General features: G+C 46.5%; 2 protein-coding genes across 5 annotated transcripts in view; both read left to right on the forward strand.

The window, feature by feature from the left end:
* The window catches only part of EIF3L (eukaryotic translation initiation factor 3 subunit L), a 128,164-nt gene extending 123,465 nt beyond the window's left edge, over window positions 1-4,699 (forward strand). For all 3 annotated transcript variants that reach the window (XM_063133510.1, XM_063133509.1, XM_063133511.1), the window contains 3 exons: window positions 1,383-1,880; window positions 2,997-3,077; window positions 4,488-4,699. In XM_063133510.1, coding sequence (XP_062989580.1) covers window positions 1,383-1,880; window positions 2,997-3,077; window positions 4,488-4,526 — 618 coding nt within the window. In that variant the 3' untranslated portion in view covers window positions 4,527-4,699. The remainder of the gene's footprint in view (window positions 1-1,382; window positions 1,881-2,996; window positions 3,078-4,487) is intronic.
* An 11,681-nt stretch (window positions 4,700-16,380) lies between these two features.
* MICALL1 (MICAL like 1) overlaps window positions 16,381-21,733 on the forward strand; it is a 45,780-nt gene continuing 40,427 nt past the window's right edge. For both annotated transcript variants that reach the window (XM_063133515.1, XM_063133516.1), the window contains exon 1: window positions 16,381-16,599. In XM_063133515.1, coding sequence (XP_062989585.1) covers window positions 16,454-16,599 — 146 coding nt within the window. In that variant the 5' untranslated portion in view covers window positions 16,381-16,453. The remainder of the gene's footprint in view (window positions 16,600-21,733) is intronic.

The raw sequence follows: 21,733 nt of genomic DNA on the forward strand, positions 1-21,733 counted from the left end.
ATTCTTAACCCTGGCCACTCAGCGCTATAGATCGGTTTCCTTGCAGGTGTGCTTTCAAAGTTCAGCACTCAAAAAATCTAAAGGCTTTGGGCTTTTGTGGGGAAGGGGGGAATTGGTGTGGCAGGGAGGGGAGGGGAGGAATGGAGATTGAGAATAGATGGGGTGTCCTGGTACAGGGCTTTAAATGACCTAGGCCCGATCTACACCAAGCAGGATATAACACTTTTAAAACAGTATGAAAACGTTATATGTAATGTGTATTGGACCTTAACAGTTGTCATAACCATTATAAACCGTTATAAGCAGTAGTGTACATCCAGCCCAAGAGGCTGTGGCCCCAAGACACTCCTTATTGCCATTTCCAATATTATATTGAACCGGTTACCAATCTTTATTTATTTTTGATATTTATAATACCGCTCCATATCTAAAATAGATTCTGGAGCAGTGCACGAAGGAATGAAACAACTGTTGTGGAACAGGCTCCCCAGAGAGGTTTGCTTGGTGCCTACACTGTTTTCCTTCCATCGCCAGCTGAAGACCTTTTCATTTTCTCAGTATTTTAACACTTAATTTAACTTAAATTTAAACTTTGCTGTTTTAATCTCATATTTTAACCGATAACAAATTTTGCTGTGTGGTTTTATCCTGGTTGTGCTTCTTATATTGTATTTTGTATTTGTGTTTTTAAATTGTTGGTTGTTTTTACGTTTTTCATGGTTTTAATTTTTGTGAACCACCCAGAGAGCTTCGGCTATTGGGTGGTATAAAAATGTAATAAATAAAGTAGAAAATAAAATAAAAAAAGAAAGATTAAAAACAGCAAATTAAAATTGTTCGATTTAAAACAAATGACCAATAGGAGGCGCGGGAAGCAGACTAGTGTTGGCACCTGCCTGAGTTCCAGGGGCAGGGAGTTCCAAAGAGAAGGGGCCACCACACTGAAGGCTCTCCTCCTGGTGGCCTCCAGTCAGGCCAAAAGTCCATGTGGAACCACCAGGAGCATGACCTCACATTGGTACGGTTGAAGGTGCTCTTTTGGGTATTCTGGTCTCCAGTTGTTTAGGGCTTTGTACACTAGCTTTGTACATTGTAATTATTAATGCAAGGGCATAGAGACCGTTCACCATAGAAATGCAGGGCTAAAGTGATACCACTATCTTTGTCCGTGGAGTGTAATGGTCCTTGGACTCTTTCAATTTAATACCGGGGGCTCAGGCTGTGTGCTGCGCTCGTCTTTGCCTCTGGGAAGGCTCCCTGTGAACTCGCGGCAGAGGTGAGATCTGAATAGTCACTTCCTCTGCTTGTTCTTTTCGCCACTCCGCTGCATTAGTTCTTATGAGCAGATTGAACGTTCCTAACGAGATTCCTTCGTGTTGCAGATCAACAAACAAAATGAGCAGATGCACGCCCTTCTGGCCATTGCTCTCACCATGTACCCTATGCGCATCGATGAAAGCATCCACCTGCAGCTCCGGGAGAAGTATGGGGACAAGATGCTGCGTATGCAGAAGGGTGACCCCCAAGTGTACGAGGAGCTCTTCAGCTATTCCTGCCCCAAGTTCCTCTCACCCGTGGTGCCCAACTATGACAACGTGCACCCCAACTACCATAAGGAGCCTTTCCTGCAGCAGCTGAAGGTCTTTGCCGATGAGGTCCAGCAGCAAGCCCAGCTTTCTACCATCCGCAGCTTCCTGAAGCTCTACACCACCATGCCTGTCGCCAAGCTGGCCGGCTTCTTGGACCTCACCGAGCAGGAGTTCCGCATCCAGTTGCTGGTCTTCAAACACAAGATGAAGAACCTGGTCTGGACAAGCGGCATCTCTGCCTTGGATGGGGAGTTCCAGTCCGCTTCCGAGGTGGACTTCTACATTGACAAGGTCTGCCTGCTCGGTTCGCTTCTCTCCGTCCCTTTCGGACAAGGGTGTCGAGCACCGAGGGCCGGGTTTAATCTCAGAGAAGCTGGGGGCAGGGGGCATTCCAGTGGTGGGCGGGGCCGAAAATACCAGCGCAATTTAGCTTAAAGCAGGAGAGGCATTTCAACCTTTCCGAATGGGGTGGGTGAGTGGGGTAATGCGCAAAAGCTGCAAAACCACAGTCAAGGTGAAAAAGCAGGAATCGCCTAGTGATGTGGGGAAGGGGGGGTGGCCACCTGCAGAACCCCAGAGGGCTGGATTAGGACCCCAAACTGGCTGGATTTGGCCCACGGGCTTATGGGTCAACACCCCTGCTTTAGGAGATGCTCATGTTATCCAGGCTAGTCAGGTTTCCTAGTTCCTAGAATGCCCATCTTTAGGTAGCAGTTGAGTCTCTGGTAGGAATGAACTCTCTATCTGGGGGTCCTGGGGTGGGAACAAACTTTAGGGAAGGGCAGGAGTAAGAGGCTTGCACAAGCACACACACGGCACGCCTTTTTGATTTGTAGCGCCACCTGCAACAGGAGGTGCATTATCTTACCACACCATCAGCTTCCTGTCTCAAAGAACCACTAAAGGGGGAAGATATCAGCTGCTGTTATTCCTGCCCGAGGGAGTTGCATTCTCCCCCACCCAATTCAACTATCCTTAATAGCCTCCCAAACAATTCCTCTCCCACAAATAAGTCATATTGAATGGAGAGTACGTGCACCTACACCATAATCAAACCCATTTCCAGTCTCCTCTGCTTGGTTGCAGTTACTCTGCAGATGGCAGACAGATCTGCATAAGAAAATCAAATAGCTTACATGGAACCTTGTTCTTATATTTTTAAAAAAATGAAGACAAAGGTCCTAGGGAGACAGGTGAATACAAGGACAAGGTCCTCTCTCACGTAGGTACAACATTGGTTAAAGCACAGGGGCTTATTAACCGGCAGGCTTCTGGGTTTTTTTTTTAGTTTTCAGGAAGACAATTTGAAAAATAAGCCTAATTCTAGGCTGGAGGAAACCTCTAATGCCCAGCAGTTTGCTGTTAGCAATTCTGGGCTGTTGCTCACTTTTGCCTATCTTTTGGCAGGACATGATCCACATTGCGGACACAAAGGTTGCTCGCCGCTATGGGGACTTCTTCATCCGCCAGATCCATAAGTTTGAGGAGGTAAGCCGGTGGCTGAATGAGCAGGAGAAACTTCCTGAAAAATATAGAAAATATACATCGTTTCCAGAAACCTGGTGGTGTGAAGTACAGCAGGGTTTCCCTTTCCTTCTGCACCCTTTCAGCCAGGGTTTGGGGAGGGGGTGGGTGAAATGTTGAATGGGTATTTGAATGAGTATTTCCAAAAGCCTGCCAAAACAAACAAGTTTTTGCCTGCCTCCGACAGTGTAACACAATATCTGGGGTTGCTGCCATCTTCCTGCGAGATGTGGGAGTTCCCCAAAGGTCGCACATCCTGCAAGGGGAAACGTAGCATGGCTGCTCCAGCTCTCCTGCAGAGGTCACTGCATCACCGGGAATGAAAGCTCTGTGTGCAAGAGTGGCCCTTGCGCTCTTTTCAGGGGCATTTATTTATTTGGAAAATAGTTAGATACCACTTCACTTATAAAGCAATATATCGTTCTGTAAGTGCAACAATATTAAGTCAAGCTAAAGGTTGGGAAAAGCCTGCGTAAACAAGTAGCCTACAGCCATACCACGCTGCACACACCCGATCTCGCCTGATCTCAGAAGCTAAGCAGGGTCAAGCCTATGTAGTACTTAGATGGGAGACCGCGTGGGTAAACAAGTAAGGTTTAATAATCATCGAAAGCACACCATCATCAGTGCCTGCTGTATTTGAGTTGAATTGACAAGCAGTATATATGGGATCATGGGTAAAAGAATACCCTTTTAGGTACTAGATGGCACCACCTGGAGCAGCCCTGAAAAGTTACTAGCTTGCCCGGGGGTGGGGCACCTGAAGGTAGGAGAGCTGCATTTCTATGCAAGGTGTGGAGGAACAGTGGTGTCTCTCCTTGAGAAGCGTCCTTGGTTTCTGTGCTGGGCACAGAGGAAGGATAAAATGGTCCATTCCTCCCTTACCAGCTTCTTTACTTGCCTACATGCAATTCCTGGTCACCTATGGCTATGAGGCTGGCGGAGGGGTGTGTGCACACACCACACCATTACTTTCAAATATAAGAATAAAGATACAGACAGTTAAAGGTGTTTTGAATGCTTGGTATATGAAAGAAACTGAATGTTTAGCACAGAATAATAAAAGATTTGGTGAATGAATTGGAGGGGAAGATAGTACTGCGATATTCAGATTTCTGTTAAGAGGGCTAAACATGCTTGAAATCTTTTGCAACTTGTACCTACTGTTGGAAACTTGTCAGTGGTCTGATCTCGAATCTCTCCACCTGGTGTTTTTAAGTGGGTTCGATTTAACTTTCTTACTTAACTGCGCTCCTCATTCTAGTTGGGTGTGCAAACTCTTGATTGTGAAATGCATACTTGGGGCAGAGACATGAAAATAGGGGTGGGTGTGTCCATATCCTAAATTCTCTTGTAATTGTCTGTCTCTTTCAGCTAAATCGTACTCTGAAGAAGATGGGCCAGAGACCTTGAAAGTCTCTTTGAAGCAGTTGTCAAGCTGCCTAGCTTTTTGTGTTCAGAGGGCAAGAGGAGAGATGAGCTAAGAATCCTGGAATTTTCTATTGCGCTCTGCAGTTTTTACTTGGATAGCAGATGGCTGAGCTCACACGAAGGACTAAGAAATCTAATTAAATGAGTCAAATGTCTGTGCGTCTCTGGAGTTATAATTCATTTGTCCCTTCGAGGAGAGGTGGCCGGTCTTCCAGCTTCCTTTGAAATCCTAGCTAAGCCTGTGGGGCACGGGCCCTTTCACTCTGCGGGAGGTGCATAGGGGTGGTTGACGGGCACCCATGAGAACTCAAACGCAGCTGTTCACCACTACTTTAAAAGGCATTCTTTGCATGCTGGGCTCAAAAACAAAGACAAATTTGGATCTATGCCCTTCCCCCTGTTGCATTACAGCATATCAAGGGGACCTGGCTTGTTGTGTACTGGAAAGGAAGAAGGGAATCAGCTAGGTGTGTCCTAGGCATTTCTGTCATGCCCTGTGGCTTTGAGTTTTACTTGACAGTATCATGCAAATCTCAATCTAGATATTGCTAAGTTTCCATGACTACACTGCCACTAAGAGTCCTTTTTGTTAAATATATAATGGTAGTGAATTAATATAATGAAAATTTACATCACCAAATATCATCCAGATTTTATTGGCTTTACCAATTATACTGAAACTGATGTTGATTTTCTGGTCCCTTTTTTTAAAAAAAAAAGTACAATGGAAAAGGTAACAGTAAGGCAGCTGTTAAAGGGTCTTTCGGGGTTCCTTTGTATGAAATAAAAGAAATTTAGACTGCAGTCCTGTGCACACTTACTTGGGAGTAGCCGCACAAAGCGTAAGCCTATATTTCTACATGCATCTTACACTACAACTTTCAGTGTATGAGTGAGAACAGCAGGTGTTGTGAAAGGCTCATTGCACAGACAGGACAACGTTATGGAAAGAACACAAGCAATTTGTTTGTGCCAAACCCCTTCAATCTTCCCCCCAGCAGGAGCAAGTATGTGCAGCTATGCTGCAAATAGCTTTCATCCATAGACTCAATTTGAGGTTAGCACCTTTTGGGGGAAAACATTTGCGCCTTATGGGTAGTGTCTTGTGATGAGCTGTGTTCACACATAAATAGCAAACCCTGAAGGAGAGAAATATAATCTTATCCATCTCTTTAGTGGTTTACTGAATAATGGAAAATTACCTTGCTCATAATTTGGCATCCCAAGTGTCAGTGTGTGCTTGCTCCCTCTGTTCCTTTTGAACACACAGCTGTGTGTTCTTTGTGCTTGTTTCTCTCACTATCAGTACTCCAACCTGTCTTCTGCCTCCCTGACCATTGCACACACAAAAAATAAGATCCATGGAGAATCTGGGTCTTGCACACAGAATATTCTGCAAAGTAACTGCACGTATTTCCACCCACTTGCTGCGGAGTGTTTTTATGCAGAATGCATGCAGTAACTACTAATAAAACATACAGTTGGAGAAGACTTAAAACCTCTAGTTGCTAAACTAGCATTCTTGTAGTAGCCTTTGTTACTGGTATTAATTGGCAATTGATGGCAGTCATTTGCAAGTCATGATCTGAATGAAGATCGTATGCATTAAACCGGGAAATTCTCTAACAGGAGTATATGGATAGGTGCCAGAAATTTATGTAATATGCAAGACGTAAGTACTTAAGTGATGGTTCTCAGACTTCAATGTAATGAACTTTCCTGAAAGAAGTAAAAAGTTGGCCTGACCATATCTGTTCAGATCTATAGCTTCATAGTGACAGACAAGAGGGAATATGATTGCATTTGTCCACAACATACATTATGGCAGGGATGGACAGAAAGCTGATTGGGATTTACAGGTAGATCTCTGGGTGATTTGCAGTAGATCGAACTGATGTTTTGATTCCCAATTTTAACAACAACATGGACCTGACTTTACCCAAATTAGGCTGCTGAAGTGAAGAAAGCTTGGGGTAACCAGGAGTGGATTTTTATGTGAAAGGACAGTCAGTTCAATTTTGGTACAGAAAACAAATTCCTGTGTTCAGGATGTGCTCCGACCCCAGTTCTTTAAATTCCAAGTACATGCCTTTTGCACCTGGCTTTGTTTGTTGGATCTTGGAGTTCAAGTAAAAAACAAAGTAGATCCAACACATCTGCAGTATTAAGAAGCCCCTCAAAGGATCCATGTAGAAACAAAGGATCCTCCTATTTTGTAATCACTTTTAATGTGGAAGGCTGGTCCTGTAACCTGCAGTTTTTTGCCAAGGCTCCATCTTCCACGTAAGTGATTATGCCAACAAGAAATATGGCATTCTGAGTCTTCAAAAGCAGCATTTTTCCTATCCAATTATAAACGAAACGGAAGAGTTCTCTTTAGCACCCATCATAATCACATCTCTTTAATTCTAAGCCCCAGAAATGTTGGTGGAGCTTATTTCGAAATGTGTTACATTGGAAAATAGATGCACAATTTTTATAACTATAATTTGGAAGTCAGAACTATATATTTCAGTGGAACTTGCTTCCAAGTAAGCATGTTTATAATTGCAGCCTAAATGTTATGCATATTTGCTTGGAAGTGGATCTTTTGTTTAGTTGGACCTCCTTCTCGGTAAATGACATAAGATGGTAGCCATAAACCTTTTTTTTCTTGCAAAAGTGCTAATTTCTTTGGCCTGCCACTTGTGAAAAACAGCTGTTTTGCAAGTAAAGAGAGGAAAGTGACTTGTCCTAGATAGTGAAGGCTTTGGAAGTAGCATGTGATTCCAGTACTAAACAAATTCATGCTCACTTCACAGCAATGTTGTCTCTGCCAGGCAGGGTGTAGTATAGTGAATGGAATATTGGACTTAAACTGAAGAGACCTAAATTCAAATTCCTGCTCAACCGTAAAGCTTAATGTGTGATTGAGCTAGTTGCAGTCTCTCTGTCTGACCTACTTTGCAGGTTTGTTGTTAAGACAAAGTGGGATAACGCATGTATGTTACCTTGAGTTGCTTGGAGGATGGAGGGGATAAACATCTGAAGGATGTTAGGGTTACAGGCACACATGTCTACTGTATTTGGCTGGGTGCAACCACCAAAGTTAGGAAGCAACATCTCCTTTTCCCCATTGCCCAACTGGTAACCCATTCTTAGGGGCGATCACCGTGGGCTGGGAAAGGCTTTCACTTTTCCTACCCCTCAGCAATCCTAGTGTTGCTGAAATCACTGTTTCTCTGCTGAAACAGTGGTCTTAGGGTGGGAGAAGTTTAAACCTCCCCATCACTTTATGCTGAGATGGGGGGGGGGAGGCTCCCCTCAGGGCCAAAAGGTTTGCCTACCCCTGAGTTGGAGCCATGTGACACAAAAGAGCCAGGCAATGTGAGTCTCCTACGTCATGTGCAGTCTACAAGGCGTTGCAGTGATTTGGGAGCTCCCTGTGATGTGTTCAAGAGCTACATGTTGGGTTTGTAGCAACAATTAAAACAATAGTGCAAGAAGTGCCCTTTGCACAGTAGTGAACTTTGGATGTTCTGCATCTTGCACCTGTTAACACTTCCTGTTAAATTGCCTGGAATGCACGGATCATGTGCTGCATACTTGAGCCAGCTGCCAGCCTGAGTCTTGAAAGTTGCTAAAGGGTTAGGGCAGATTCCCTCCACTCACTCCAGTTGACCTCCTGGAAAGGAATCAGACCAGTTGCTCTTTGCAGCGGGAGGAAGGCCAGGCTTCTTCAGCGCCTGTGCCTGGCACCAGCCGAAGCTGAAGGAATTCAGAGCATGCAGCCGCGTCAACACAGTCCAATTGTTGAACTGCTGGTGAAGTCTCTGTGGAGCGACATTGTCTTTGATTCCCATCTCCAGGCTCAGCTGCTATGACAGATTCAGGAGGATGGTGTAGCTGGCTGGCTAAAACACTGAGTCAGATCAGAGAATTCTTCTTGATAGGATTTGGGTTAAGATTGGTGTTTCGAGCAGGAGATAATGCAGAGCCTGGAAGAGGAACAAAACTGGGTCCAATTTAAATGTGATGCTGGATGAGCAAGTATTTAACCATGTGGAATGCCATGCAGCAGGCTTGATATTTTAAACTAGCGAACAGACCTGGCTTCGCAAGGCTTGGAATAGCCCTTAGCTTGATACAGCAAAGTCTTCAAGTGAACTTAGTTGTCAGAATTGGACAATTTCTGCCTGCCCCATCTGAAAGCATGCCCACTGGCACCTGTCGGCATGGCCCTGCCATGGTGCACCCCTCTAAGGGAGTGATCTGTCTACTCTGTTTCCTTGAGAGCGGCTGCCCCACAGCAAGGAGAAGGGGGCAGGCATATAGCTATGTATGTCCTACTAATCTCCCATGGATTCAAACTGTATTGGCTGCAAAGCTATGTGCTGGCTAGTGAAGTCTGCCCATAGCGGCTGAAGATGTTCCTGCAGGCTTCAATCACATGGACACATTTACATTTAAATTATTGTGTTTAAAAAATAGTCCCTGGGTGCACAGCTCTGGTGTCCCCCTTTGTCTGCATGTCAAGTTCCAGGTTTCAGGCGTCTTGGCAACATGGCACTGATGGGTGAACAGGGCCACAGACACCCTCTTTTATTATTATAGATTGTTCCCGCCTTGGATCCCTTCCCTGGTACGTGTGAATGCTTCGTGCACCCAGTGAAGGGGCCCTTTATTAAACAAGTCACCAAATGTATACAGTACTGTGCTGATGTGTACTTCTTTAGCGCTCCAGTTCACATTTAAATTGGGTGGGAGATAAGATCCTGAAAGTTGGACTTAATGTTTGTTTCTTTGGCAGTTACAGCCTCTCAACAGTTTTGTTTTGTGTGATCAATGGGTTTATCGGAAGCTGTGGTTGGAAGCAAGGAACAGATCCACTGGTAAGATATTATAAGAAATGTTGACTTACTTCTGCTGGAACTCAGAATTAAACAATAGCCTGGTTATTATCTTGGGTAGGAGGAAGAGGAGGAATTTTACATTCCGAGCCAGTTCACTGACCCGAAGTAGTGAACAAAGGCCTTGCGGCCTCCTCTTTACCTCCTGTGTTAATCATGTGCCCTGCCTCTCTCCACTTTTCTGTCCCTTTTACCTGAAAATATAATCTAAAGAAGGGGGGGCTGTGGCCCTCTAGATGTTGAACTACAACTCCCATTATCCCCGACCACTGGTCATGCTGATTGGGACTGCTGGGAGTTGAAATTCAACATCTGGAGGGCCGAGGGATCTCCATTCCTGTGCTTAAAGGGAGAACTGGCAGCATGGGATCCTACCATCCCCTTCTGAAAAATCCAATGTAAAGAAGGAAAACGCCATGTTAGGCATTATTACAGAAGGAATTGAGAATAAAACTGCCAGTATCGTATTGCCTTTATATGAACCTATGGTACCACCACACTTCAAATACTGTGTACAGTTCTGGTCACCACACCTAAAAAGATATTATACAGCTGGAAAAAGTGCAGAAAAGGGCAACTAAAATGATTAAGGGGCTGGAGCACCTCCCCTATGATGGAAGGTTACAACAGCTGGGATTGTTTAGCTTGGAAAAAAGGTTAAGGGGAGACATGATAGAGGGTTACAACATTATGCATGGTGTGGAGAATGTGGATAGGGAAACATTTTCTCCCTCTCCCATAATACTAGAACCCGGGGTCATCCCATGAAGCTGATTGGTGGGGGATTTGGGACAAATAAAAGGACTTCTTTACACAGCACATAGTTAAACTATGGAATTTGCTACCGTAAGTCCAAGTGATGGCCACCAACTTGGATGGCTTTAAAAGGGGGTTGGATAAATTCCTGGAGAAGGCTATCAATGGCTACTAGTCCTGATGGCTATGTGCTACCCCCAGTAGAGAGGCAGTACGCCTATATGCACCAGTTGCTGGGGAACATGGGTAGGAGGGTGCAGTTGCACCATGTCCTGCTTGTGGATCCCTGGTCGACAGCTGGTTGGCCACGGTGTGAACAGAGTGCTGGACTAGATGGACCCTTGGTCTGATCCAGCATGGCTCTTATGTTCAATGTCACCATAATGCACAACCCACCAGGTTTTCCTGTGTGAGCCTCACTGAAATGAATGGGGGCTAAACAAGCGCACTACTGTCAATTGTGCTGGATAAATCAGATTGTTCACACACGCTCTCCCTGCAACTACCCTGGCACCCAAAATCTATCTCCCGCAGTGATCGCCTCATATTACCACATGACAGGGAACCTTTGCAACTAGCAAGACTGGGAAACTCTCTGAGCAGCTGGTTTCAAAAACCACTGGAGGTCACTGGGCCATCAGTCTGATTCCATAGATATAATAATTAGGGGTGTGCACGGACCCCCCGCTCCGCCCCACGGGCCGATCCGAAAATTTCGGATCAGCCCGCTCCGCCCATAGTCCGCTCCTCTTCGCCGCGGAGCTCCAACTCCGAATCGGAGCTCCGCAGTGGAGGGGAGTGGCGCCAGGTAAGGCCCCCCTCCCTCCTCTCCCTTACCTGCAGAGACCAAGAGGGAGGGGGGCCTTACCTGCGTCCGTCCGCGGTCCCTCGGCTTCTTCAATTGAGCCCGCGGCTCAACCAGGAAGTCTGGGCCGCAAGTGCGGCCTAGACTTCCTGGTTGAGCCGCGGGCTCAATTGAAGAAGCTGAGGGACCGCTGACGGATGCAGGTAAGAAAGAGGAGGGGGGGGTTACCGGGCCCTGCCGCTGTCGCCGCATGAGCGACAGCGACAGCGCCCGGTAAACCCCACTTACCTTTCTGGCGGAGCTCCGGATCCGCCTTCACCTCGATCCTCTTCGCAACGCTCCACTGGCCCCCCAATCCTCTTCGCCTCCGCCTTAAGGGTAGGCGAAGCCCTCCGCTCCGCTCCTGCTTCTCCGGTTCGAGGAGAAGCGGAGCACATCCCTAATAATAATCTTTTATACCTTGATTCCTGAGTCTGTGCAGAGGACAGCCAAGCGATCCAAGTGCTTCTCTCCCAAGGACTTCATTTTTATTCCAGCATGCCTGCATTCCCCACCCCCCACCCCGATTATCTGAAGGTCAGAAGCTGTTCTTGCTACTATGAGCCTAGCGATTGCAGAGGCCACTTTCATGAATTTGATCTTGACTACTGCTCTCATTCTGCCGATGCAATCCTTGGGTTTCGAGACATTTCCTTGCTGTCAGCGTTGGTTCTGAACATAAAATTCTGAAAATCACCCTCTGACCTCTTTCCTGGCTTTGATTTGCTATATTAACACACTTTGGAAAAGATTCTGTCATTTAATTGCAGGGATCTCCTGAGCCCTAGAGTGAGTTGGTGAACTCGTGCCTCTGCAAATGTTGTTGGACTTCAATATCCATCATCCTCAGCTACAATGTCCAATAGTTAGGGACAATGGAGAGTCACAGATTCCTCAGCCATATAGAGCATGATCCAGTGTGTCTTGTCTTCTGATGGTTTCTGGTGAGGTTTTTTTTATTGTAGGTTCACAGCACTGTGGTCAGAGATGGGCTTAATGTGATAAAATTTGCACTCTGAATGAATTCCACATATCTTTCATTTTCATTTTGATTTTTTCAGCACAGAAAATTCCAGATATCTGATATCTGATAGATATCAGATATCTCTATCAGATTTCTGATAGAGTAGCAAGAATATGAAAGAATGGCAGAAAGAATCAAGACCTTTGAGTCGAGCGTAATGCAAAGGACAAGGAAGGGTTCCATTCTACTCAATAGGCCCTCATCCAGCTTCTACATCCAGGAAATAAGTAGCACAAAAATGGTGGCAGAAATGGGGATGTGCAGCCAGCCAGCTGCTAGGGATCAACTGTAGATATGGGTGTTCATGCAAATGGTTGCTCCACGTGTAGACCTCCATTGCTCTAGAGGGAAATAACTTATTCTGAAATCTACCTAAGGGCCCTCTTGCTTTAGGAACTTTCAATAGGTGCTAATGACCTTTGGGAAAGAAACTTTTCTGCAACAATGAAAGGCCTGGTAAGAAACTTTCTTAAAAACAACAAAACGAGAGTGGAGACTTTCTGGCTGCCATAGACCATGCCCCGTTTAATTTGAAGGCATTTTGCATAGAGAAAGACATTTCAGCCTCAACTCTGCCATATAACCACGAATGTTTATACACACACCACTTTCTCTTTCCCAAATCTACGGTTTCAGACTTGTCTATAGTGTTGGCTACTCCGACCTGGTAATTATGAAATATGCAATGTGTCACCTCAATTGTTAATGCATTACATCACAGCACATCATGTAGATTCGAAAGGAAGAAAAACCTCACAGGGCTTTGCAATTTCCCTTTGCCTTATCTACAGATTTTTATCACCTTTTTTCTTTTCAGACTTTCTAAAATATCATGGAGTAGCCAGCAGATATGCCAGGATGGGGAGATCTCAACCCAAGGGGATGCATAACATCTTCCCGGATTGACTAAAGTAGGACTCCAAGCCCCTAGCTCTCATATTACTAATAGATTAATGGCACAGATCAGTGGTTCTGTGTGTTTTGTGCCATCTGTTCGAACAGTAATGTAAAGGAGATGCAATTCACACTACATCCCATAATTGCTTGCCCTTCCCCCCACTTTTTTCTGCTTTGCTTTCACGATTTTTAAACACCTCTTTATGGGGCTACATACTCATGAGCAGTCTGGATAGAGGACTCACACAGTCACTCAGCCCAGCTAGTGTCTGCTCCCCCTTTTTTCATCCTGTGGGGGAACCTTCGTGCACAATTAATGTGCAATACATCTAGCACATGTGTACAAAACAGCAGCAACATGCAAAAGTGAGTTACCAGCATAGTGGGGGTCAAAGCAAAATGAAATGTGGTGTGTGCTGGCCTTAGCCACATCCTAACAAAATCTGTGCATGCCTGTTCCAAAGAAGTGTTTGCCTTTGTAAAGACACACAAAATACCAGTGTATTTTAGCTTAATGTTTGTACTGCCAATACCTAAGCCTTAGAAGAGGCAATTCAATCTTTGGGGGAAAACTGCAAACAAGCTGGGAAGCTACCAAATGACTGACGAATGGAGGAAAGGGGGTAAGCCAGGGGAAGGAAGCATGGTCATCTGGACAACCCAGGTGGGCCTGAATTTGCACACACACACTCCAGGAGGCCTGAGGTTCAACAGCACTGCTTTAATTGAGCGAAATATGTTTACGAACTATTGATCTGATTGACTAAACACTATAGGTTCCCTCACCACATAACAATAGTGTTTAGAACAAATGACTTGGTTGAAAACGGAGGTTGTCCTGACAAACACGTTTAGGAAAGGCAACTCTATGAGTTCCATGGCAACCCCTGTCGGGACTTTCTGTTCTCAGGTAAGATCTACTGAGAAGTAGAAGAATGGGCCTTTTGTGGAACATCTGGAGTATGTCAACTTGGCACTTGGTAGCAAGGAAGCCACAAACTGTTTGAAAACATACGAGGGATGGTAGCTTGTCCATAGCTAAGGGGTGATCTGGCTTGGTTAGAGCAGCAAGCTATGGAAGAAGCATGTCATATTCTGAATTGCTTGGCCTCCTGCCTTTCTGCTCACCCACTCCTGCCCTTTCTGCATCAGAGACCACAATGGCCCCATTATATCTGCTGGATCTTTTTACAAAATATTGTAGTTCTTTGCAGAAGGGCTGGTTAACGCAGCGTTCCTGGGTGGCTGACAGTTCACAATCAAAAAGCATCTGTGTCTTAAGTCAAGTCTCTGGAATAGCATCAACAAGGAACACACCCTTCCACGCCTACCTTGTCTAACTCCTCATTCCGGTCTCTCTGGTCCGACTGGTATATGCTTCCCAGGAGAAATCTTGGACTAAGCATTTGCTTTCTGACAACCACTGAATTAACGCTGTCTTTTCGCAGAAGTGTTTTGTCATTTTCATTACTCCCTTCTCGTCATGGCTGTTCTAGCTGTCCCCTTTAGCTAAAACACAATGCAGGAAATGCTCCTTCACATACAATCAGCAAAGAATACCTACTGTATGAATATCATTCCATACTGAACCCAGGTTATAAACTTATGCTTTGGGTTGAGTGGGTAGCTGTTTTGTGAATGAGTTGTCAGGAAGTTGCCTGGAAACAAGAACATTCCTATGCCTTGATAGCTGGGGATCTCTCTCCAGCCTTTCGTAGGGGAAACTCCCATCAGAAATTGGGAAGGTGACACCATCCAGTTAAGGAGAAGGGCAGGGAAGCCACTTTGAACCAGTTCTGCAGTGTGAATATGAAAGAGAGCTGTGAGTTGGCTGAAGCATCCTTGGGGAGTTTCTCCTTTTGGGGACCTGACCAACAATTCACAGCGGCACTATCCGCTCATAGGAATCGAGTTGCCTCCTCCACCATGCTTGGCTTGTACATTTGTTTTAAAAAGCAAATGTTACAAATATATCATAATACTCCAGGGTGCTCCCATCCAAAAGAAACCAATTCTGCAATGCCACCCCTGGAATGCAACATATGGGGAGCCTATCCTGCTGCATTTGCGCCTGCCCCCATGCTCATTCTGCTGAGTGGGACCCTGGAATTCTGTGCTCCAAATTCCTGCTCTGATGGCATCACTGCTTTTAACTTTAAGCAGGGTTGGGCAAGTTGTGGCCCTCCAGATGTTTTGGCCTAGAACTCCCATGATTCCTCACTATTGGTTATGCTAGCTAGGGCTGATGGGAGTTGTAGGCCAAAACATCTGGAAGGCCACAGAAAATGAGTCAGGAGGACTGATTGGTCTGGTACAATATTAGAGATTGAGTTTAGTCTGGTGTTCGCAGTAGAACCATTGGGCTCCAGCACTCAGGCCTTGCCTGCTCTAGTTATTCATGCCTCCAGTCTTGCTTGTATGCCCTGGGCCCAGGGCTAGTCCAAAACATGTTGCTACCTGAGGCGAAGAGCAAGATGGCCCCCCTTCCCATTCCTTGTACAATGGCAAACTGGACTGGTAGATGAATCTTTCTTCAACACTGGACCCATTGTCCCCGCCACATCTGAAGGCAGGATACCATCTTAGGGAGTGCAGGACAGGCTGTGTGCCCCTCTGCTTTCTCTCCTCCAATGCTTTGCTGCCGCCTCCCAGAATCTACCAACTGAGGCAACCGTCTCAGTCTGCCTAATGGTAGAGCTGGCACTGCCTGGAGCCCAGCGTCAGGTCATGAAAGTACGACGTGCCTGGCTGGATCGGACCAAACCCAGCATCCTGTTTCCCACAGAGGGGCCAATTAAGATGCTTCCGGGCACCAAAGCATGAAGGCAACTGCCATCCCCCAGCAGGCTGCCTCTGAACATGGAGGCTCCATTTCAACCATCTTTCCTTCTGTCGGGAATTCGTGATATTGCTGAAGCCTCCCTTCTTCTCGCCTGCCTAAGAGCGATGCAGACCCTCCGGTTCGCCTCCATCTCCGCGCAACCGTGCCTGGCGGCGCTGCTACTGCTCCACCATCAGCCGCAGTTCCAGCTCCTTCGCTTGCCTGCAGACGGCGACCCGGGCTTCTCCCGGTGCCGCGCGATGACTAACAGCCGCTCTCTGGCGAGGTCGGCGCGGGGCTCAGGATAGGCGGAGAAGGCGCCGCAGGGACAGGTCTGAGCAGAGCCCGGCGGTGCGGCTGGGCGGGAGAGGAAGGAGGCGCCCCCCGGGGGTAGGAGGAGGGCGATCGGGCAGCCGCGAGCGAGAACCTGAGCGCGGAGGGCACCGGCGGAGCCCAGCCCAGCCTCCCCGCCCAGCCACGGCACGAGCAGCCGCACCGGGCTCGGAGGCACAGAGCCGCCCAGACCCGTTGAGCGGCGCACGGGAGCCGCCCGAACCCCAGACGCGCCCAGCCTGGCCGGAACCACAAGGCAGCTGTCTCTCCTCCTCCTCGGCCCCAGCCATGGCGCTTTCCCCGGCAACGGCTCCCTGAGCCGGGCTCCCGCTCCCCTCCGCCCCGATGTCGGGTCCCCGCAGCGCCTTGCAGGCCTGGTGCCGCCGCCAATGCGAGGGCTACCCCGGCGTGGAGATCCGCGACCTCAGCAGCTCCTTCCGGGACGGCCTGGCCTTTTGCGCCATCCTCCATAGGAACCGGCCTGATTTGCTGTGAGTACCGCCGGACGACCGCCTTCCGCTCCCCACCCACCCAGCCATCTATCCATCCTTGCCCCGCACAACCACGGCACCAGGCCCGGCAGCCCCGAGCTCGCCTGGGCGACCAGTCGGCTCGACGAGGAACTTTGCGTCGGCTCTTGAAGGGAGGGGGACGAGAGCGCTCCGCCTGCAAGATTTGCAGAGAGTTGTGGTGGGACAAGCTCTCGAAACAGCCGCCGCGGGTGGGGGAGAGAAAGGAGCCCCTGTCCATGAGGTTGGGGAGTTAGCCCTGAAGTCTGACTTCGACCCCTTTGAGCCTTATAGGAAAGTGGAGCGGGGGGGGGGGGGGCAGATATCCATACCTTGTACGTGGGAGGGGGAGATCTCTTGTCAACAAAAGCATAACCTGAAGTTCACACCTTTCTGCTTGGGTGCCATTGATCCTGAATAACTATCCTTTCTTGCTAATATAAATGAGAACCTGACACCAGAAATTAGGGCATTGAAGTGTGTGTGGTATATACACATTTTGATAATTCATTTATCTCTCATAGTGTGAATTCAATGCTTAAAAATTGATTAAGAGGTGATTAATTTGCCTTAAGCCAATGATTCTCAAACTCCACCCCGACCCCCACCCGGACCGCTTTAAAATTGTCTGGGGTGTCGGCGGGACGCTTAATAAACTTGTTGTTTTTCTACAAATCAAAGCACCTACGTAACTCATATTTTAATAACTGCCGTCTCGCCTTTCTAATGGGATGGATCTGCCTGTGAGCAAAGTTCTGTGAAGTCGGATGTAATGTTCCTCACCTTCTAGCTTCAGGTCAGTTTCGGCATTCATCCTGCTTCTCTATTTGGACTTGAGAGTGGCAAGGGATGAAAATCCCCATCTGGCCCCAGTGCTGTATTCTATAAAATCACCTCACCCCACAGACCAGTCTTCTTAGCCTCTTCAATAATCTGGCCCTGGTCAAAATGACCTCTATCTCTATTATCAGAAAAAAATAACCAAGTAGGTATAGGTATATTTTCGATTGTCCTACAACCTATTTGCAGACAATCTGCGTGGAATTTGCGAACCCATAGTGGTCTCCTTACCACAGTCCATGAACCTCTGCCATAAGGGATCTCAAGTAGACATGGCTACCTATGTAAGGGAAGATTATAGGACAACTGCTCCACCACCATATAGGAGAAGAGAATGTATGGACTATTCTTTTGGAGTTATGGGTTAGGGAGCTCCCGGGCCTTATCGGAGAGGGCTTGGAGGGAGCATGTTGAACTTACGTAATGGAGTTTTCAGGGACCTTTAATAGGTTTCTGCTCTGCTTTCCTTGACGCCTTTGGTTGATCTACTCTGATGTTACATGCGTCTGTTTGTGGCCTTTGGGACTCTCATTGGCTTAGCTTCTTTGATATCAGAGGAGCTTTCCAATCTGGAGGTAGGCAGTTGAGTTCTGGGGTCAGCGGCGTCTTAGAAGCTGAGTTCCAAGATTCATGAGTGACCTATAATCAGGTGAATGACCTTACCTAAGCCAGTGCACTGTAGGATTTCTACAACCATTTCTACAACAGCCACTTCTTGTTGGTGCAGATTGGTTGTGCCTTTCTTTGGAAAGAAGTCAGATGACACTTGCTTACCTTTAATGCATGTGATAATGCAGCCTTCACCAACCATCATCCCCAGACAATGGCCGTGCTGCTTGGTTATGATGGGAATTGTAGTCCAACATATTTCAAATGGGGGGGGGAGGCTGAAATAGTATTGTTTGCTCCTCTCCCCTAACTATTTTTAGTAGTCTACTAACTTTTCAATAGATGTGTAAAAATTGATGCGCCTTCTTACTAATGTTATTTTGAGAGTTTTCTGCATTGTCTCAGTCCACATGCTTCTTCCTTCCTTTTTGCTATTTATAAATAATGGCATGTGTGAACAAAGCATCAGAGAATGCAGTGTCCCTTGACAAGGGCAAGATGGCCCAGTTTGTGTCCTGCAGTGACTTGGCTGCCTGTATTATAATGGAAGGTTGTCTGTGGTTGCTGCTTCCTTATGATCTGATTAAGTGCCGGGAGGAAGAGCTGATGCCGTTTCTGTGGGAAGCTTCCTTATCTTGGGCTTTGAGTGTATCTTATACAGATCTTACTTCATTGAGTTCTTCCTGCTCCCTGCTCCCTCTTTAGCAATAGTTCTTACTGCATTTGTTGAAAAACATAGAAATAAATAAAGCAGCACCATGAATAATTATTTAGGGAATGATCATCCATCTCTAGGCCTATTCATGTTCTGCCCCTACCACTGCCATGATCACAGAATTTTAGAGGTGAAAGGATCCTAAAAGGCCATCTAGTCCAGCCCCTTGATCAGTGCAGGATCTTGCAACTACAGATCCTTGGTATAGATTGCTTTTTAAAAGGATGAGGCCTATTCATGGGTTATAGTTTCATCAATGGCTGTTGGTTATGATAGCTAAAAAATATAAGAATATTCAGTGGAGGCATACCTCTTATTACCAGATGCTATAGACGAACAAGGAATGGTTATTTCCATCATGCTCTATTTGAGAGAATTATAGGAACAAAGGAAGCTGCCTCATACTGAATCAGACCATGAGTCCATTAAATGCAGTATTGTCAACATGGTTTGGCAGTGGTGGCTCTTCAGGATTTCAGGCAGGAATTCTTCTAATCTTATCTGAGGATGCTGGGGATTGAACCTGGGACCTTCTGCGTTCAGAGCAGGTGCTCTATCACTGAGCCACAGCCTTTCTCGGGGCATTTAGCAGACTGGTGGGGGACGCAGATAACAGGACTGAGATGGATGTTAGTTCTGATACAGAAAGACAAATGAAATCTCAGAAACTTCTATTTGGCCCTGGTTAGGCCACATCTTGAGTATTGTGTCCAGTTCTGGGCACCACACTTCAAGAAGGACGCAGACAAACTGGAGGGGATTCAGAGGAGGGCAACAAGGATGATCAGGGGTCTGGAAACAAAGCCCTATGGAGAGAGACTGAAAGAACTAGGCATGTTTAGCCTTGAGAAGAGAAGACATGATAACACTCCTCAAGTGCTTGAAAGGTTGTCACACAGAGGAGGGCCAGGGTCTCTTCTTGATCATCCCAGAATGCAGGACACGGAATAATGGGATCAAGTTACAGAGCGGTACGACAATGGAACCAATGACCTAGGAAGGTCATGGGCTCTCCCACCCTAGAGTCATTCAAGAGGCAGCTGGACAGCTATCTGTCGGGTTTGCTTTAAGGTGGATTCCTGCGTTGAGCAGAGGGTTGGACTCGATGGCCTTGGAGGCCCCTTCCAACTCTACTATTCTATGATTCTATGATAAGGTGGCCTTAAGCGAGACACTATATCTCTCAGCCCACACCCTCTCTTCAATATGATAGTATAATACTGGCTTACCTTACAAGGCGATTTTAAGGATAACTGAGGTAATATTGTACACAGTACTGGTCACCACATTTCATAAAGCGTATTTATTGTGGAGCACTCTGATCATACAGTGGCCAACCAGCTGTATGCCAGGAACTCACAAGCAGGACATGGGTGCAATAGCACCTTCTGAGTCTGAAGCAACTCCCCTATGAGGAAAGATTACAATGTTTGGGGTTTTTTAGCATTCAAAAAAGGTGAGTAGGGATGTGGTCATGATAGAGGTGTATTAAAGTTATGCATGGTGTGGAGAAAGTTGATAGGGAGATGTTTTTCTCCTTCATAATGCTAGAGCCTGAGGTCATCCCATGAAGCTGAATAGTGGGAGATTAAAGACAGATAAAATGAAGTACCTCTTTACAGAGTGCATAATTAAACCATGGAATCCGCTCCTACAAGGTGTCTTAATGACCACCGACTTGGATGGCTCTGAAAGGGGATTACACAAATTCACGGAGGGTAAGGCTATCATTGCCTACTAGTCTTGACAGCTATATTTTACCTCCAGTACTGGAGGCAGTATGACTTTGTATACCCATTGCTGGGGAAACACAAGTGGGAGGGTGCTATTGATTTTATGTCCCATTGTGGGTTTCCTGTTGGCTGGCCACTGTGGACTATGGCTCTTCTTGTGTTCTTATAATGTATGTACGTTCCCTTGAACATGCTATATAAACACCGAGTATTCTCATTATCATGTCAGGTCCTTTTAGTTGGAACATTTGCTACTCTTCCAAGAATAAATTGAATTGTGCAAACACAGTATCTGTACTCATTCCCAGACATTTTCAGTGTAGACACAGAAGGTGAGCAGCTAGTTAAGTCAGCTTCAATTTAGCACAGATCCAGAAGAAATGCAGAGTGACAAACCCGTAGCAAACAAGTTTATTGGCAAGGCAGGATCTACTCTACTGCTTTAAGATGGTTTATAACAGCATTGACAACTGTTGGGGCCCAGGACACACGTCATATACAGTTTTCAAACCATTTTCAAAGTGTTATATCCTGCTTGATGTAGATGTGGCCTAAGACACGATTGTGCCTGAAGATGTGGAGAAGGCATGAATTCTTACTTTATTTATTTATTTAAAACATTTGTATCCTGCCCTATATCGTTAAGATCTCAGGGCGGTGTACAGATAAAATTCTTGCCTAAGGATGGAGCAGAGCAGACTTCCCCAACTTGGTGTCCTCCAGATGTGTTGGACTACAACTCCCAGCATGCTGGCTGGGGATTCTGGGAGTTGTAATCCAACACATCTGGAAGGTGCCACACAGGGAAAGGCTGGAACAGAAGATCTCTATCAACTGCCATGTGACATTGATGAGCAACTGTCAAACATCCATGGAAACAGTCAACTATTCATACACTTTCAAAATGCGTCTGACAGCTGTTGAGGGGTCCCAAAAGCAACTGTTTAGAAGAGGACACAGCCTGAAGCCAGCACGGGAACAAGCGGCTTGAAAGAGCTGCATTGAGCAGAGGCAAGGCTTCCCCTTGGAACAGAATTGCTAGCCCATGAAGTAGAAGGCATTGCTGTTACGTATCCAGGACATAAATCTCTTTTCTAGCAGATGGCCTAACGAAGCACTTCTCAGTTAAGTGGCGTGAACGGTATTGCGGACTTGACACATCGGGCCTTACAAGGACATGGCACGTTAAGAAAGGATTTTCCGAGGAACATCTAAGGGG

Source organism: Elgaria multicarinata, chromosome 9 (genome assembly GCF_023053635.1).
Source record: "Elgaria multicarinata webbii isolate HBS135686 ecotype San Diego chromosome 9, rElgMul1.1.pri, whole genome shotgun sequence".
NCBI classification, from domain to species: domain Eukaryota; kingdom Metazoa; phylum Chordata; class Lepidosauria; order Squamata; family Anguidae; genus Elgaria; species Elgaria multicarinata.